Source organism: Oryzias latipes, chromosome 7, assembly GCF_053564925.1.
Source record: "Oryzias latipes strain Hd-rR chromosome 7, Olatipes_Hd-rR_3.1".
Taxonomy (NCBI): domain Eukaryota; kingdom Metazoa; phylum Chordata; class Actinopteri; order Beloniformes; family Adrianichthyidae; genus Oryzias; species Oryzias latipes.
Genome location: NC_136243.1, coordinates 18,742,137 through 18,761,509, shown reverse-complemented (window position 1 = coordinate 18,761,509; position 19,373 = coordinate 18,742,137). Strand labels below are relative to the sequence as shown.

Here is a 19,373-nt window from a genome sequence, read left to right as displayed (position 1 = left end):
ATAAAAATGTGTGAATTTATAAAAAATCTAAATAAAACCATAAATTGTACCTTAAAATTACACATTCAGTTGTTCAGTTCTCATTTCACAAACCATTTATGAAAGTAAAAATAACCTAAAGTACTATGGTCATCCAGTTCAAGTAGATACTTGATGAATGCCTGCAGGCTGAGGGGGAGATTAATGCAGGAACATGAATATCAATTCCAAAAACATGTCTTATGGGGAAAAACTGGTTTCCATAACTCCCATAGTTATAATTATCTGAAGAGCAGCTGACCAAATTATAGTGGAGTATGATTTTTTCTGGAGCTTAAGTCGTTTTAAGGGGCATGCCATTTTTAAGTCTTTTACTAATCCCAGTAAGAAGCTCTGTCACATCTGTCTCCAGTGACTTAAACAAAAAAAAAATCAGCATCATTTGTAGCAGATGTCTACCGACACAGGTTTTAATTCTTTTACCCCAAATTGCTAAATCTGAGATGCCAAACTGAAGTCTCAGCTAATCCAACTGAGCAAAACATGAGAAAATTAATGAAGTGAAAACTAAACTAGCTTTATGGTTTAAAACAAAAAACATAATGTAAGAAACTTAAAAAAAATCTTGTAGCAACCCATGAGTAAAAACCTATGATAAAACATTTATGCTTTCCACTTTAATATTTAGCAAGTGAAAAGCACTGATAGAAACTAAAAGTATAAGCAGATGATGCAACATATATCAGGAAGAACATTGACTTTGCATGTGGTACATTAAAACCGGTGGTAACTAGGTTTTTTTAACCACGTCTTTGACTTGGCTTTCAAAGGAGTCTGAACCTAAACATCAAAGAAACCTGTCTAAAGGGAAGGTGCCCTCCTAGTCTTCCTGTCATACTCCATTCACGTCTTTTCCTTCCATCATGGCTCACAAATGTAGGTCAAACGTTTTTTTTTATAGAGACTTATTGGTGCAGCCCAGAGTTACTTTCTTACAAGTGAGATGTCCTCATCACTAGGGTTACACACAACTGCACAGACACCACATAACCACAGGGACACATCCCAACGCTCTCTGCTGTAGCCTTTAATGAGGTCAATTAAGTATGAATACATGCAAACGGTAGCAGTAGAGGCTAGACAATGTCCAAAGTGGGGCAGCAACGCTGGCATTCTTCACTGTATTAAAACAAGCGTTCAGGAATGTGTGCTCATATTCTTAGCTCAGGCTAACAGCAACTTGTTGCCATTTAGCACAAGTCTAAAATAAACAAATTTTAATAAGCCTAGTTCTGCTGTCTACTGTAATTTAGGACAGTCTCATTTGGCTTCTATGCTTTCTCTGTGACACCTCCACTCAGGATCACTGTAGTGGCTGGCTAATAAATCGGGGTTTAAGAAAATACGTTTCCAAAAGCTGTAACACTTTTGACCCTGAGAAAAACACTAGTAAACCATATAGACAAGAGATGTGTGCAAAGCTCCGTATCCTAGGATTTGAATTAGGTTTGCATCACTGCTTTCTGTAAAAGTGAAGTTTTCCTCTTTTTTTCTGGAGCTAAACTGTACACAACAATTTTTACTTTTTAAAGAAAAGGTCAAAGCTACAATTAAATCTGAAAAAAGTCGGCCTTATGCTTCAATTAAAGCCCGGGTTCAAAGCAGTCCGCTGCTCAGTTGCATCCTTGCGAACAGGAGCAGTTGTCAGGGGCTTTGTGCAGTTTTCTTACACCCCACGTTATATTCTTAATAATCACTCCAAATTTCAGACTATCTTAATTTTATCAGTCTTACGTCTTTCATGTCTTGGAAGATGACGCCAAGCCGCTCGTTCTCAGACTGGGTGTTAGTCAGAATGTTGCGTGTCTGGCGTATCTCGGTCTGCAGGTCCAGGACTCTCTGCTCATAGTAGGCTTCCTTACAGGCGGACTCCTGGATGAGAGACTCTTCCCGGCTTTCTCCATCCGCTGCCACTTTCTTGTGGTTGGAATGAGCTTGTCCAAACGCCTGGTGACACACACAATGCAGAAAATGTCAGTTGACTATTAGTATTTAGCTAAATCTAAGGGTCAAACGTGAGATGCAGTGACAGGACCAGGATGTAAATTATGTGTGAGGATTGCGGTTTCAAGACATTTAGAAGTGATTCAGCCATTTTATAGTGAAGGTTCAGCTGAGCACCGTGGATCAAAACCTCCCAAAACACTGGCGTCACTTTGCTGAGATGATCAGTTAAGCTCCATCTGGGCTGCATCAGAGAGCCTTACCCCATCCCCCCATCCGTCCCCTCTCTAGCTGCAGGATGCTGGCCACCCCTGCACATGCTCTGCAGTGACTCCACAGATGGAAAAGGCAGACAGCAAAAAGTAGAGCAAATGGACAAGTAATGTGATTCCTAATGCTCTTAATAGCTTGGATCATGGCAAAATAAAGAAAGGGCTAAGGAAGAAATATGGAGCAGACGATCGCCATACAGATTTAAATATAAAAGGACAGAAAAGATCTTTGCATAAAGAAAAGGAGCAAACTAACAAGTACTTTGAAGGTGTATTTCATTTTTTAATCCAACTGTACCACAAGTCTGCAAAGCAGCAAAAGACTTTCTGCACAGCAGAATCTAGGTTAGGATAACCCTTCTTCAAATAATCACTCTAATGATTAAAGATTTCATTTTCCATCCTGTAATCACTGGTGATCAGATAGAAATTCCCATTTTCATCCCCGCCTCATAGATTGATGGCAAGCAATAATCCAAAAATCACCTGTAGTCTGACCTTGTTGGCAAATATAACCCAACTCATTTTTTCTCTGTGCACGACTGACTGGCTGGCTGCAGGATTTCCTCAATTTGAAAATACTGGATTAATCCAGGTAAATCCCTTATAGAGGAAAAGAAAAATATGGTGTTTATATGTTTTATTATTTAACTATTTATGTAGTTTAGAGTAAAAACTTTTTTAGCATGGTGGAATATTGCTCACCTCTACAAAAAAGTATACATCAAAATAGGAAATAATTGGGGTCACCCAATTTAATTTGGAAAAAATGGTCCATACAATTGACACATAGTAGCAATACTGACCAGCTGAGTTCTGCATTTAAAAATTGGGAAGAAACAAAAAACTATATTACAAATTTGAACTCATTCCTTCCTCTTCTCCTAAACTGTCCCTCGATCAGATGAGGGTTTTTTTTTTATTAAAAGACTCATTTGGGGAGACAGGATTAACCCAATCAGAAATCAGGGGAATCCCATCATTGTAATCTTGATGGATGGTTGGTTGTGAAGGGACAATCAATCCAACCCCAGAGGCCTGTCCTTCAAACAAATGCAGTCCCTCGCCAAAACCCACTGACCCAATGACTCTAATCTTTGGTGTCCACAACTTTTAAAAAGGAGGGGAAATTGAGGGCACGTGCAACGAATCTTATAATCTGCCATAAGCGGCCCGCTGAAATTTTAATTTATCTTTAGCGTGCCATATGCTGGATTTTTTTAATTTTAAACCACCACAAGACATGCAAGCATGGATTATCTCTACTCTGCATGGCTGATGAAAAGCTTGTCAGTAGCTGGTCGACTCATTCCTCACAAATCAGGATAATTCAAGCGGTGTGACACTTCGTAAAGGAGAAATTTGTATCATATGAGAAGTTGGACGCCGTTTGCACAAACCGGTGTTGACTCATGATCTCTTGCATCACAACGTGTGACTGTTGGTTCACCAGTCAACTGGGTTGTTCATTTTTTTTTTGGCATCTTGAGTCACTTTATGACTTCCCACACATGTTTATCTTTATAACCTGAGAGAACTGTGTGGGGGTGCTGATGCAGACTGAGTGGAAAAAAATGTTTCTATGTTTAGACCCAAACACAAAATCCCCACACAAAAACAGAACCAAGAAAAATCGGAAATGCTGAAGGCAACATTGGGCCTTCCACGCAGCTCAGTGTTGGCACCTTAACTATTAATGCCTTTAAATGATATGTGTAAAGTGTTTGATTTGTTGGTTGTGTTGTTTTGTTGGCAGATGATAACACCCTATATATTTAGTCCAGATTTCCCCCCCAAAGTGAACATTTTGGTTTAGATTTAAAGACTATGTTTAAATCTGAAACCAAATACATTATATTAAATAAACAACAGATCAGAAAAAGTTGATTTATTGGTCAATTAAATCATGTTAAATGAGTAACAATAAAGTATATGGGAACACATTTCTTGGGAGTAATCATTAGTTGTAAATTGTCCTGGAAATCTCACATAATTCAAAACAAAAAATTAAAGGAGAGAAGAAGAAAAAAATCCCTGTATTTTTTTGGTTTTTGATTTTAATTCAATAATTTTTGGGCTTCATAAACTTTAACTCTAAAAAAGTCAACTCTGGTTTTCTCAGCCTTGGGGTTTTGAGTCTGTCCTTTAGCAAGCCAGTGAGTCGAGATGAAAAGGTAGACGGGCTTTGGTAGGATGCAAAAAGATCAATGCAGCTGGTCTCTAAGGCTTTCTGGAGCTGAAGCTCACATCTTGAATTTCAGCGGGGCTAACAAAGAAGCCCTAAAGACAATGCCAAAGATCATATTTTACATGATGTAGAGATGGAGATGGACACGCTGGTACCCAAGAATATTGTTGTGAAAACTACTAAATGGCTAAAAATTGGGAAATTAGGTTAAATGTAAGAACATTTTCAAAAAAAAAGTAAGTTAACAGATACCACCTACATCTAAGTATTGCAGTTTGCATCCAATTAAAACAAAAATAATAATAAAGCAACCACAAACAAGACAAAACAATTTAAATCAGGAAACAGCAGCAACAGAAAGTAGATTTTTTTTAGTATGCATTTAAAGATATTACATTTTGGGACTTTTTCGGTTTTTCAACAGTCACTAAACCTAGTAGATAAATGTAGACATACCTAAAAAAACCTACCAAAAAAAACCAAAACAATAACCCATAAAAAGCCATAATGAGTTCTTGGAATGTGCTAAAACAGAAAGCTAAGCAGATATTTCAGAGTTGTGGAAATTCTAGTCTCCGGTGAATTCAGAACAAAGCTGTGCAGTCTGGATCAGTTTAGTTACTCATCCACAGATGGTCAGAGTGCTTGAGTTGATTCTGGATTCCAAAGAAGTGATTCAGCAACAATGAACGCTGGTCAGTGTTAGGGGCTGTCATGTAGGACACTGCAGAGGAAGAGGAGTAGGAGTTTGAAGCACAAGAACACACACAGACTCGCAGACACGTGAATCGCCGCTCACATGGAGTCACACTTCGCTATAATAAACAAAGTGCAGCTCCTCCGTTCTTCCTTCCTGGCTGGACTTTTATTCACAGACCAGAGTGAGGCCAGAAGCTCCGGAAAGTCAAGTCCCTTCGAGTTGCATAGTCAGTTTGTATTCAAAGTCCACAAACAAAATGTCATGCTGAGCTCCAAAGTAAAACATATCCTCAATGAGATAATACTGTAGCTAATGATTTACTTGAGCCTGTACTCTTCAGTGCAGAAAAAAAGGTGGTAAAACAAGGAATCCACTTTCACCCTTTAAAGACCCACTCCTGTAACCAGATGGGTGACAGGAAGTGGGGGTGGGCTTACCCTGCATCAAAAGTCCCACCCACAACTCAGAGGGGAATTTTTTAATTAACTAGTGCCGCTCTGGAGAAATTACGTCTTGAAAAAACAACAATTTAAAAAAAAAAAGATTTTTTTTTTTATAAAAACGACATAACCATACTTAAAAGATCCCTGGGTGAGCTTTGAAAATACCTCAAAAGATGATCGAGTGGGACTTTAACCATGGATTTTATGGTTCACTATCCTTTAATAGTTTTGAGGTTAATGTTGGACACCATTTCTTTAACACATAATTTCATTAAATTGTAAAAAGAAAAAAGTTTTTGTGTCCAAATGCTTACTTCCAAAAATCTTTTTCTATTTTAAAGTTGGATGCACGTGAGGCGTCAAAGGTGCCGTGCAGAATGGGAATGAGATAAAATCAGAAATGAAGAAGGACTGAGATGTTTGCTGTCTTTCCTGGCACACCGATTCACCGCACAACACAAAGACACTTCACTGTTGTTCACACACGGGCTCGGGCAGCTTGGCAGTCTGAACACACAAGCATGCATCCCATTTAAAATTCTAACTGCGCGCCCTGCAGTGGACTGTGCTGAAGAACCCGGTGCTGAGAAAGAGCCTCACAGGCACTTTGACCATAATTGCAAACAGCCCATGATTCTAATATACACAGTCAATCCAGCGCATGCTAATAGAAAGAAATACTAAAAAATAAATAAAAAGAGGGTGTCAGAGGTCAGGAAAAAAAGAAAATTTCCCCTGAAGCAGTCTAGCTCAGTTTCATCCTCTCATGGTTTGATGGAAAGGCCGTAACCTTTCAAAGAAAAACTGCAGAGAGATGTGCTGGATCCGTTATGTTGCAGGTGGAAGAAAAAAAGAAAAGACAAAACATGGAAGATGATGGAGCTGTAAGCATGCGCACATTCAGGCCCTTCAGGTACAATGCACTAATCCGTCTCACGAGGCTCTTCACACGGCTGGGCTGACTGAAGGACTCATGAAAAACATCAGAATGCCATAATTGGGCTGCAAAGGTACAGGGATTTGAAAGCTGCTCCATGAATTCCCCATGCTTGTCAAAAGGCATGTATCACCAAGCACCACACTGGTTGGTGATTTCTACAGATACTGCTGGGAAAACCACATTCCACATTATGCTTCCACTTCAAAAAAAAGAAATAAAAAAAAAAGAAGTAATTATAAGTCATGGTTTAGAATTTCTTTTTGAAGTCAGTCTTTGGTCAGATCAAAGTTCCTACGCTGTGCTTTTCATTTTGCAATTAAAACGCCCAAATGTCTAAAAATTGTGACTCCTTAAAGGTGAACACCTGTAAAAGAAGAAAAAGACCTGCCGCTGTCCGTTTACCATCCATCTAAGGCTCGAGACTGTTGTGGGAGTTTCCAGGACAGGATTCTTTGTTATTACAGTATAAAAATAGTCATCACAGTAAACTGCAGAGTCTGTGAGCTTTTCTTTCTTAGCCATCAGAATAACAGTAATTAAGGGACAGGCTCATTAAATAAGGCAATACTATAAATCTCTATCATCTTACTATCAATGTTTACCAAAAGCAGAAATTTTGGTTTAGTTAAGCATTTCATTATATCTGTTTTAAAGAAGTTTGTTTAAATTGGCAACCAGGAGTTGTTTTGTTGCATGATCAGAGAGGTACACCTCAAGAGGTTGATCGCTTCTTTTTTTTCTTACCATTTTCATCTTAGGACTGAGTAATCACAAGGAAGCAGCTGGCTGCTCCGTTGTTGGGTCTATTATTCTGCTGCAGGATCTGCTACAGTACAGCGGTCCCAGGAGAGATCAGAAGTTCAATAGGGTTGTTTCTTCTGCAAATCCAGACTGGCACCCAAGCCGCAATCTGGGTTCTCAGTCATTGTTCATATCACTGTAGTGTGCTTTAGCAGCACCAGCTCCACACATTTAAAACCTCAGACATTTGCAATTCAAAAACAGTCCATATCTGTGTTTGCCTGTAATCAGCCTTCTGGTTCCCATTTCTGTCTGGCAATCTGCCTGAATGAGATCTCCCAGATCCACGCGTCTGCACCCCAGGGAAAAAGGCGTCGTTATGGTTACTAGGCCAATTACAGTGACATTAGAGTGAGAGGCGGTTAGCTGAGGCAAAGTAAAGGGTGCCACTGACACAGATGGCTGTTGCCGAGCTCAGCAAGCGCACAATGCATTGCCTCCTCATCCACCACCAGCCTCAAATCACACCCCACCTTTAAAAACAACAAGATTTACCAACACAACAATTACATATGTCTCAGTGAAGTTCAATTCAAATTAAAAAGTAAAAAAATGAATCGATTTTTTCGCTTTCACAAACTGCCGTTTCATCAGATTTCCATTCTCCAACAAATCAGTGGATCACAATGAGACTTTTTCGCTGTTAGGTTTTAGACCATTTCCCTGAAGACACTGCTCCCTGTGGGGCCACTGAATAGGATTTCCACAGCTGAGCAGCCTGCTGTTGCAAACATTAATGGCAAACATGGAGAGCAGCTTGGCATGAACAAAAGGCTTTACATATATACTAATACATATATTTGCATTATTTGAATAATGAAGTCTATAATGTGACTGGACGATTGTCAGACAATTCTACGGGCATATAGACTTCTTATGTGTACCACAGTGGACCAGTGGCCAGTTAAAAGTAGGATTATCATGAACTTTGAGCAAAATTCAAAGTACATAATATTAAAGTTTCTTAACCCTTTCTTTCTTAACCTTAACATGTCACAACCAATACTTTACTGCTAACAACAAACCATTAAATCCAAAGTCTCCACATCTTTTCATTTCCCCACATCCAGAATTAGCATGCTACTTATGAAAAGTGTTATGTGAATTCCGAGATTGCCTATGTAAGTCTACTATTATGGTTTGAACAAGTATCAACAAAAACCCAAACTTTTGAGTTGTGAAGGAAATTACTTTAATTTTGAATTAATATCTAGTATCACAGGTATGTAGTGATTTTTGTGCCATTATTCAAATATTTTGCATTTGAAACAGTAAATGCACAAAAAACTCAAAAATATGTCGAATCAAAAAAATTTTTACTCGAAAGAAATTATCCCTCTTCTGCGCTCGAAACATAGCAGGGCACCCAGTCACAAAGGTGCCACAAAAGCCAGCCTATCGCAGACATGGACATGAAGGTCGATGCCGATTGGTCAGAAATTCCATGTCTGTGATTGCTTGGATCTTAGCTAAATCAAATTATAAAGTGTTTATTAAGATTTCCAGATATAAATCTACACATATAGACTTAAAGAGGCATGTTCATAATGTCAATTTGGGAACTGAAAAAAAGAGTCCAGCATAAATAACAGCAAACCTTTCAAATAGACAATCAATGGGCATGAATGGACTTCTGTTCACCATTCAAACAACTGTTTTTTGGAAAGATAAGTTCAATCAGTCTAAGTAATGGACTGATGTTGTCCCCTCTATGGACAACAAGCTAATTCCCAAGTGCAATATCACAGGGCTGTGCAATACTTAACATAAAATACTGTGCAATTTGAAAAATACTTCTGTGCAATACTCATCAGGAACCACACCATAACAGACTGATATTTTACTGACATTATTATTGATATATATTATTTATGTCTGAATGTAAACGGCTGGCCCGGGACCAGAGAGCCTAATTTCGTTTTATCATGATAAAATGACAATAAAGTTTTCCTGATTCCTGATTCCTAAAACACCATTAGAAAAGAGAAGGATTTTACAAACTTTAGGTGCCTTTCAGATTTCATATTGATATACTTCAGTTTCTATGTAATAAATACAAGTCATTTGAATACTCTGTTTAATGAACATCATTTAGCAATGCAATAGGGGGAAAAAACTGTAATCTCACCACATTCATAGCTTAAAGCCCAGAGGACCCTTTTGAGGGTGTTCTGCCCTTACTCCTGGCCAGACGGAGAATAATGACCTCCCTTACACTACAGGTTTGCACTTTCCCAGTCTCCGTGTTGGGAAACCCGGAAATTCTTTCATTTGAGGCCCTGTTTGTTTGCAAAAGACAAAGCAGGATTTTATCAAGCTCACTGACAGTCTGAACAGATTGGATTCATTGTGTGCAAATAAACCACTGTAGGTTATGACTTGTCTGTTAACCGAAAATCATGTCTTACTTTTATATTGATATTTTTCAGTACTTGTGTTCTTACACTTGCTGAGTCGCGCATCAACTCTCACAAAAGCGTACTTTAAAGGGAAAAAACAAACTGGGCAGTTAAGTTGCTTGTAATTTCCTTCAGTTAACACTGAAAAATGTTGTTTAACAATTAACAGTTAATGGAGATAAAATCATTTTTAAGACCATGATTATACAAAAAAAAAGAAACTAATTTACACTGATAGGATCAGCTGAGAGGGGAATCCCTGTTGTTTTCCAGTCAGAAACAGGCAAGTCGGTTCCCACAGGAAGTTCATGCACTGCCCAATGCCCCTCCTTTCAGAACATTTCTTCTCTTTGATTAGCACATTTCTGAAGGACCCCTGAGAGTCTGGCTCAAATCCAATTACAAACACAGCACTTTTTTTTTGGTAAATCTCATCAAATTTTAATATTTTGTTGTACAGGCAGCAGGCCTGTATCCCTCACTTCCCTTCATTTATTCTTTCAGTTTTTCTTAACAGAAATGCCTGAATGATTTAATGAGTGGGCTCCACGGAAGTTGCCCTGCAACTCGGGGGACTGAGTCCCACTAGCCTATTTACAAAAGGGGGTCTGGGACGGGATGGAGCCGAGGGGGAAGGGAGGGAAGTTGCACACAGCAGATATAAAGAATGTAGACGTACTGTCGTTCTCTGATTGCATGGTGGCGTTGAGACAAATAGGACCCTTAGGCCAAAAGGGACACGCCTTTGAAAGTGGGTTTGTTTGTGTTTGAACCAATGGTCTATTAAAATTGCAATATTCTTTTGAGAACATGACTCCTGGTTGGAAACAGATAAGAGGCATTAAGCTGCATCATCACTGGATACCCAGCATGATGAGGCATCTTAAAGAACCCTTAAGAACAAAAAGCAATCTTGAACTGCATCCCTTTATACCTTTAAGGGTGGGCTTAAAACACATATCAATGTCTCTCCTTTGTTCATCAAGGAGTATCTATAGTTTATTGGAAAAAAATATACCCCCTTTTTACACTCAAACTCAATTATATTGCTTTGAAAAATATCTATTTATAACTTCTAATTTTTTTGTAAAGTTCACTTGGCTCATAAACCACATGTGGTCACTTCCTCTGATCCATCAAAACCATTAAAAGATATCCGGACCTGCACAGACCAATATCTCATTCACTTCCTATCCCCCATAGACAAGTCTCCTCACATATAAACAGGATGCAGAGCTGAAGGGGGAAGGAAGGCAGAGGCCGAATCCGAATTCTTCTCCTACCCCTCCGGCTTCTCCCTAGCCCTCCAATTGTGGGTTTCCTCTTCAAAAAACTATTTCGGAAGAAGCCGGAGGGGTAGGGGAAGAATTCAGATTCGGCCTAACACATTGTGTAACACAGCATCTTCAGTTACCAAAATCCTGAGAAGCATGCTAGTGTTACAGGAGAGAAAACCGACACGAGATGCAACTCTGTATCCAAGGAAAACAGGTGAACTAAAGGAACTAATAAATAATAAAAGGTTTATTTATGTGGATATTTTGTTGGTGCATAGGGTGGCATGAAATGCGATGACAATACAATAAAAAAAAAAACAAGAAAATCATGTATGTGGCTTCTCGGGATAAGTTATCCTTGTGTTCCATTTCCATGCACACATGTAGCTCAGTCTTATGCAGTCCCACTCCAGCTTAAAAAACTTAAAACTGTTCAGAATTAATATACATATTAGAGAAGCAAAACTGGGAACTGAGATTTTCCTAAGTGAGCTATGTTGCATTGTCAGACACCTACAGTCCACACTGTGACCTCATCCTTTACTTTTAGCCTGGACGTCTGCCTGATCTGGTTGTAGTTCTGAGTAATTGGCTTACTAACCACAGCAGATTCATGATACGAGCTTTAGATGCACTTCCGACTTCTTTGAGTGCTCCTACAATCTTTGACCAAAATAGCAATCAACCATATCGGCTTTCAGGGTTGAAAATTTGAAAAACACATAATAAATAATAAGTGGTAAAGATTCTACAGTATATGGAGAAACTGTTGTAGTTTCATACAGTACGCCAACAAGCAAGCACATGAGACAAAAGCTTTCTGAAAACCCCTCATGGACTTAACCCATCTCTCCTGTAATTTAAACCAGAAAAACATGCCATTATTCCATCTGAAGCTCAAAGACTAATGCCTCAGCGTAAATGTGACCGCTCTTTGAACTGTAGAAGGGTGTTGATGCTGTTTAGCTCACCAGACAAGGAAAAAAAGCTTTCAAAATCATTCTGGATTACCAGTGGATCACCTAAACTACCCTAAAGGATTTCTTCATTACAAAGGACATGGATATCGTCTGGGTGTTTTCCTTTTCGGGGGGGATAAAAACAAACATAAATCTTTTGAAATGTATTTTTCAAATTCATGTTTAAACTACCGCAGCTCAGCATAAATATGGTTCAGATGAAAGATTTTAAGGAATGTTAGAAAATAGGTTCCACTGCTGGCCTTGGAAGCCAGAGCATTGAGCTAATAAACTACTAGACAGTGTGAGGCTTTTTCTTTTGTACATGCCTTTTCAGTGTCCCTCCAAAAAGCAAGTACCTGTCCCAGCTATCAGAGCTGCTAATAAGTGTGACTTGGCCTGGCAGACTCCCAAACCTCCATAAGCCCTGCACACAGCGGCTGGGATTCATCCTCTTATGCCCACAGGGTAGGGGATTTGGGGACTTTTTTAGTGTCATTTAGAAAAGATTACCTCTTAACTGCAGCCTTGCTATTTGGACAAATAAACCATGGATAAAATAATGGTTGGATCAAAATACAACAAATAATATTGTAAAGTTGACAATATGCAATGTGAAAATAATGCCAAGGGGGAAAGAGGATTGAGATTCCTAAGGGCAGAAACAAAAACTGGTATCCAAAAGAAATAAATAAAAGATAATTGTTTTTTATGACAATAAAACACCAGACACTTTCTTTTTTTTCTTCCTTCTTCTGACATCCAATTACCAAACAACTCATATGAGATGAAAGACAGAACTCCAGTTTAGACCAAGTTGCTTTAGCTAAAATACTAAAAAAAATACATATCTTTAGGAGACCAAAAATAGCTATCTTTTAAAGGTATCTTGGGTAGATCACCTCTCTCAACCGCTCTTGATTTTATCTCCCACTACATCTTTGACAATCAAGAACAGCTGAAACTCAGTTGAAACAGCTGAGGGGAAGACAACACATGTTGTCTACAACAGTGTTTTTCAACCTTTTTTGAGCCACGGCACACTTTAACCTTGACAAAAATCCCGCGGCACACCAGCATCCCAAAAAAATAGATAAAAAAAAAAAGCTGTCTGTATTGATCTACAGCCGCTCTGCAATCTCACATGCATTTTTGTGATAATTGTTGCAGAAATCGCTGGAAGCTGCAGCTGTTTTTTCTAAAAGATGTATTAAAAATTAAGTCAAAAGATTCAAAAACTGTTTGATGTGTGTTCGTTGTTTTAAGACGTTAAGAGGAGAGACTCATTGTGCGCTAAGACAGTCACTTTACTGCATCATGGGAGATGTAGTGTCGTTAATCCGCCGACCGCAGAAAGACCAGCGTCTTTGAGCTTCATGGTTTTGTTCACTTGTTCCAGTCTGATACCAGATTCTGTGGAAAGCTACACCGCTAAAGACGAGCTTTAGCTGGTATTTTTGTTAGAACTGAGATACTTTTTTGCGCTAAATCGAAACAAGGAAGTGAATACTTTAACCACTTCTGATTGGTCAGACTGATGACATGTGATTAAGCCTTCAAGAATGATTGGTGGAGACAGTTAAAGGGGCGGGTCTTTTCCTTACACACTTATACCTGCAGCTAAATCGCGGTATCCCGTTATTCTTATCAAAATGTCTTTAATAGAATCATATAAACACAAAGAAAAAATAATTTTATGATATTTCATATTCTTAACTTCTCAGTGTTTTATCAGGGCCTGTTTGGATGAACAAAGACTGATTTCCTGGAGATGGTAATTGCTTTTAGATCAGTTAATGAGGGCAATTTCTCACGGCACACTTGACCATCTCCCACGGCACACTAGTGTGCCGCGGCACACTGGTTGAAAAACACTGGTCTACAACACAAGAGGGAATGCATTCAAAAATAAAGACGCTCCAGGTGAATCAGCCAATCAGGTAAGACAAGTTCATAAAGCTTTACAATATGATAAAGGACCTTTGTACAACTAAAGACGGACAGTGTTTCGTTGGCTGACTTTAAGGTGTTCTCAGACCCCTTACCTGAGATGAGAGATTATTGCTAAAAAACAAATGAAGTATTATGAAGCCCAAGAATAATACAACATGGAATAGGCCTGCTACCTTTGGCCGGAAGACCAGATCTCTGTCAAGCATTAGAATCAGCTCATGCCATGAAGATAAGACCGCAGGAATGCATATGGGGCTGGTGTTACACAGAGCAATGCTGGAAACTTTCAAGGTCATGCAAACTGTTTGTCCCTCCCATCATGTGCTATCAGCTGTGGGTGTGGCAGGTAACGCTATCTGAAATCATTTTTAAGGCATACATTATGTCCAGCAGCAGGCGGAACACTTCCACACGCTCTTACAGGCTAGGAAGTATTACTGCAATGAGCTACTTAACTTGTAGCTGAAATTGTTCTCTGTGAAAACTGGGTCAAAGTCTTTGCAGCTGATTCATCGTTTAATCACTACACTGACATGCCAAGGTCCCATTTGTGTCCAGAAATGTATTCAATAAAGCTTGACCCTCAACCCTTAAAGGACATGTGTGGCATATGTGGCATAATTATCAAGGACGTGCATGTTTAGGGAAGTCAAAAAAACAAAGCAAAAGAAACCTTCTACAGGTTCAAATGTGACCCCCACTTTATACCTTCCAACTCTAAAGTAATCAACAGTAATGGGGGGGAAAAAAGGCACGCCCATAAAATGCATTATAGTAAAATACATTTGAAATACTGCGTTAGCCAATGGCTGGATGCTTTAAACCAAGTGGCATGTGGGTACAAGCTAAGTCTTTGCTTATCCTGCAACACTCACCTATAAAGATACTCAAACAGCAGAACCTGCCAAGGAATGGCTGTTCAAATCAAGTCACATAGTAGGGCTGTTACTAAGCAACAGCAGCCCACAGAATTCCCCCATCTCCCTCGGCAGCGTTGGGAGGGTGGTGATGGAGAGTTATGAGTGTACGTGCCATTTCTAAGCATGGATGTGGAGGTGAGAGCTGGCCTAATCGGAAGAAGTTTGTCCTTATTAACGTTAAATCTGTTTAAGTGTTAACCAAAATCAAAATGAATACTAATATCCTGTCTTAATGGCTATTTTTTTGTATTTAATGTGCATATGCTAACAAGAGAGAGAAAGGTTTAGATTTAATAGAGGGGCTTGTGTGTTTTCCAGCTCAGTAAATCTCCCAGACAATCTATTATAGTCCGTCTGAGTCCTTCAAAAGAGCTGGAACATGCAAACACTGTTGCCATCAGTGTAAACAGTGTGTGTTTACATGACAACTGTGACATTTACACCCACCTCAGCGAAGACAAAACTATGTGCACTTTTGTTTTAGCTTAGGAATGAGCTTTCAGAATGGTGCTACTAGCAAACCTGCAGCACCAAAGTAAACCTAAAGAAGCTCTAGTGGCAGTTGGCTTGTAGACTTAAAACATCATAAATTCCAAGTCGTTGCCATCTGAACACCAATTTAAGATTTATAAATTTGATCTTCTGTCTTAAAAACCCACTCTAATGAAAATTGTGTTTTTTTATATGTATGTTTTTTTTGATGATGAAAGACATGCATAAAGAACGCCAGCAGTTCTGCCTGCAACTAAGAGGAAAATTTCAAATGAACTTCTGCCGCTCTGAGAATAAACCATTTTTTTTTTTTCGCAAAACCAAAAAAATGCATTAATTAAAATGCAGCTGGGAACACTTTTTGAATAAATCAAAAGATTATCAGAGTGGGGCATCCTGTCCCTTAAAGTATCTGGCTTGGACAGTATGCTTAACACAAAAATTTACAAAGGTTTGTCTTAAATTTGCAACCCAACTCTACCTCAAAATTTCCAGAAACGAATATTCAGACAAACCAATGACACTCAATACATCTTAGGTGATTAACAGTCTTTCTCAAAACCAACATTTTTCCGTTTTTTTTCCTAAATAAAAGACTGCACTGTTTAATTTGCCTTTAATTTGTTGCCATAGTTACTTGTTTGCATCTCCCAACTGGTTCCATCTCTTCACAAATTATTTGGCTGCCATTCCTTAGTGACAGTTGTAACTTCATGCCAAGAAAGTACATGAGAAAGAAAAATCGAGAAGCAGTTGGTGAGACGGCCCAAACATCCACCCCCATCCACCCACCGCCCCCATCTAACGACCACAAGAGAGAAGGCAACAGGAAGACGGAGATGAGGAAAAAAACTGGAAAACAAGATGTCTCACAAACTCAAAGGAGCAGATTTTTTTGCAAAGCCCATATGGAGACAATGAAGTCAGCTTTTCTCATCAGATAGGTTGGTTTGTCAGAGATAATACATGGGAGGAACTCATCTATCAAAGAAGGATGTGAGCAGTCATCAAGCATGTGTTAAAGCTGGAATGTGGTCGTTTTGTGGGAAGGAAAGGGAGATCTTAGAATGGCCATGACTGCTTGTAGGCAGAGAAGAAGGGGGAAAAAAGAAACGCTGCAGTTTCTATCGTCATCCTAAAGTCATACTCCTCATTTACGCCACAGAAAACAGAGCTGCTTTCTAGCCAAGAAAATTGAATAGTGCATGACTCAACAGTGGAGAATAAGCTGGAGAATTGTTCAGAGACACAGGCACATTCTTTGTCTCCCATTTACCATTACCATCAGCATTCTTTTTATTTATAAAAGGGTGGTAACTGCTCTAGTCTTAGGAGGGAAGGTTCAAAATTCAAACTAACTCCCGCCCTTTGCAGCTGAACTGGAGATTCTTGTTTCCACAGCCCACACAGGAGCTCACCATTTATCCAAAAGGCGACGCGTAAAAGAGCCTTCTAACAAACAGTTGAGATCATATAGTGTGGAAGTGGGAATAAAACAGATTCATATGTGAAAATATAGTAATTTCTGCGCACATATGTCTGTGGGTCAGAGAAAAATGTTTTTAAGAAGAGGCCCTTTTTAGCTGTGGTAATAATTAAAGGATCTCGGAGGGCAGTGTGCGCATGGAGGGTGGGCGTCTTCCATGAAGACGTGCGTTTCTGACCTTGTGGCAGGGGGAGGCGGCGATTAAAACCAATCGCAATAGAACTGAATAGAAATGTAATATCTTATATTATTCCATCTAAAGAATAAAAAAAAATGTGATTTTTTTTATGACCAATGAATCTCAATTTCTTGTTTCATATCGCAATCATTTACCTCTTTCACTTGGTCCAGCTCCTGTCGAACGGCATCATACTCAATCTCCAGGTCGTCGTACTGTTGTTTCAGCTGCTGCTTCTCCTCCAGCACCGCCAGCCCGTACTCCGCAGCCTGGATCTTCTCGTTGGTGGTCTCAGTCAGCTCCCGGGAGAGACGCTCGATCTCAGCCCGCAGCCACTCCGGGCCGGCCTCCAGCAGCAGCATAGCGTCGGTATAACCTTGCTCATCAACGGACATGATATGTACCGGTGACAATCCCACTAACGCACGCCGGTTGACCTGCGACGAGAAGATGATGGCGTGTCTTCAAGCGGTGTAACCTTGAAGAAGACGCGTTCGCTCAAATTCGCCTGTACTTAAATTGCATGGTTATGATGACGCCTGTGCTTTTCGCCGGGCCGCTCGCGTTTCTTTGGTCATGTAGATGACTCTGATGAACTATCTTCATCTGCAGACTTCACTGAAAGCTCTCAGTAATGCTCCATCGCTGCGGTCTGCGCACTGCTCGCCAACCCCGGCTTTTCAGATCGATAGCGCCGGAGTCAGAGCACCAACTGCCAAGACAAAATATACTTATTCTGATTCCCGCTTTCAAAGTAAAACTCAAATCTGTTTAAATTGTGATTTTTGTATATTTTTAGCGCAATATTTTACGGTTGTTTTATTAATTATACCAAAAAAGTTCAAACAAGTTTTAAAAATATTTACAACATTCCGAAGTTATGCATTATTATCCAAATAAAGGAAGCATGCTTCTTTTATTTTGAAGTCAAAAAAAGGAATGTTCCGGTCGGTCAGACGCTTGTTTGAATGGTTTGAACTGAGTGGATATCAGCTGGGAAGACGCCTTTACGTACCAGCAGTGCTTGTAGGGAAATGTAGTCATAAAATGGGTAAAATATGAGGAGGCAACCATTGGTCACTGCAAAATAAAACTCAATATCCCGAAAGACATTTGAAGTTGCTTATGTGGAGCACGGAAATCTTCGTACCAAACGTTTGTTGTCATTAGTTTAGACTTAGAAGCGACAGACTCTGCATCTTTAACCTGACGCATTTTTGCTGCCATCTGGTGGAGTAGTGAATCGGAAAAAAAAAATCATTATTGGATTTTCTGCGTTAACTACAGCAAGAAGCAAATTTACGGCGGTTTTATTCCCTCTTGTGGCTAATTTAATTACTGCTTTGTTTACTGAAATCTGAAAAATTAAAAGATAAACCTTAATAGCATTAATGGATATTTATGTTTTATCTCAAGTACATCTTTTGGTTTTTTTCTGCCAGACGACATGGTCTTTTCTTTTTTTAAAGTGAACCTGATGGATGACAGAAGATTTGCTTTTTTTATTTGTATATATTTTTAGTTTGACTTTTTTGCAATTTAATTATTTTTACTTGTTAAAAACATGTTTGAATATATACGTCCATTTAAAAGAAAAACAACTGTCTAATTTAGGTAAAACAACAGTTTAACTTTTAAAGTGCAATGAAAAAATGTGGAAAATTGAGACATCAGTGACTTACAGTTGCAACATGATGACGTATTTTTTATTTTAAAAAAACTTAATTTCTGTAACTTTTTATAGAACCCTTTTTTCATATTTTTAAAATAATGTTTAATGTAACATGTACAGTTAAACGTGAGACATATCATTGAAATTTGATGTATATTGCATGGAAACTGTTTTATGGATATTACACTAAAATTTATAGGGTAGATTCCAAAAACTCAATTGTTTACCCTCTTTTTGTTGTATGTCATCAGCAAAATGAAGCCTACGTCAGCAAGACCGAGTTGCGAAAGTACAAATTCCTAAACCTGATAGAAAAGAATCAAGATCTAACTCAGTGACGACCTGGGAATCAGATAGTTATGATAGCAACTAAACAAGATAATCAGAACTCCTGGAGACTCTGACGACAAAGGACATGTAAACATTTGAATAGTGCTACCAACTCTTTTCTGCTCTGACCAAATCTCTCAGACATTTTTTTGTCAAATGTTGTTGTAAAATGAAGACTTGTCAGTTGAATTGATTTCTCCTGCAATCAAAACATAATGTTGGTTTTATGTTGGTTGAAAGTTGTTTTTGTTTCCTCATGATGATGCTCAAGATGGAACAAAGTTCAGTTTTTAATTTTCTACCGTTTTGTCCCATTTGGGGTCACAGGGCTGCTGGAGCCTATCCCAGCCACTTGGGCGAAGGCAGGGTTCCCTGGACTG

At 39.0% G+C, this 19,373-nt stretch overlaps 1 protein-coding gene across 2 annotated transcripts in view; it reads right to left on the bottom strand.

Annotated features, from left to right (window-relative positions):
- Positions 1-17,748, bottom strand: part of LOC101171665 (protein bicaudal D homolog 2) — a 36,899-nt gene extending 19,151 nt beyond the window's left edge. The window contains exons 1-2 of one of the 2 annotated variants that reach the window (XM_023956699.2): positions 17,147-17,748; positions 1,774-1,986 (exon numbers count right to left, since the gene is read on the bottom strand). In XM_023956699.2, coding sequence (XP_023812467.1) covers positions 1,774-1,986; positions 17,147-17,386 — 453 coding nt within the window. In that variant the 5' untranslated portion in view covers positions 17,387-17,748. The remainder of the gene's footprint in view (positions 1-1,773; positions 1,987-17,146) is intronic. The other variant, XM_020704771.3, reaches the window with a different exon arrangement.
- Between the last annotated feature and the right edge of the window lie 1,625 nt (positions 17,749-19,373).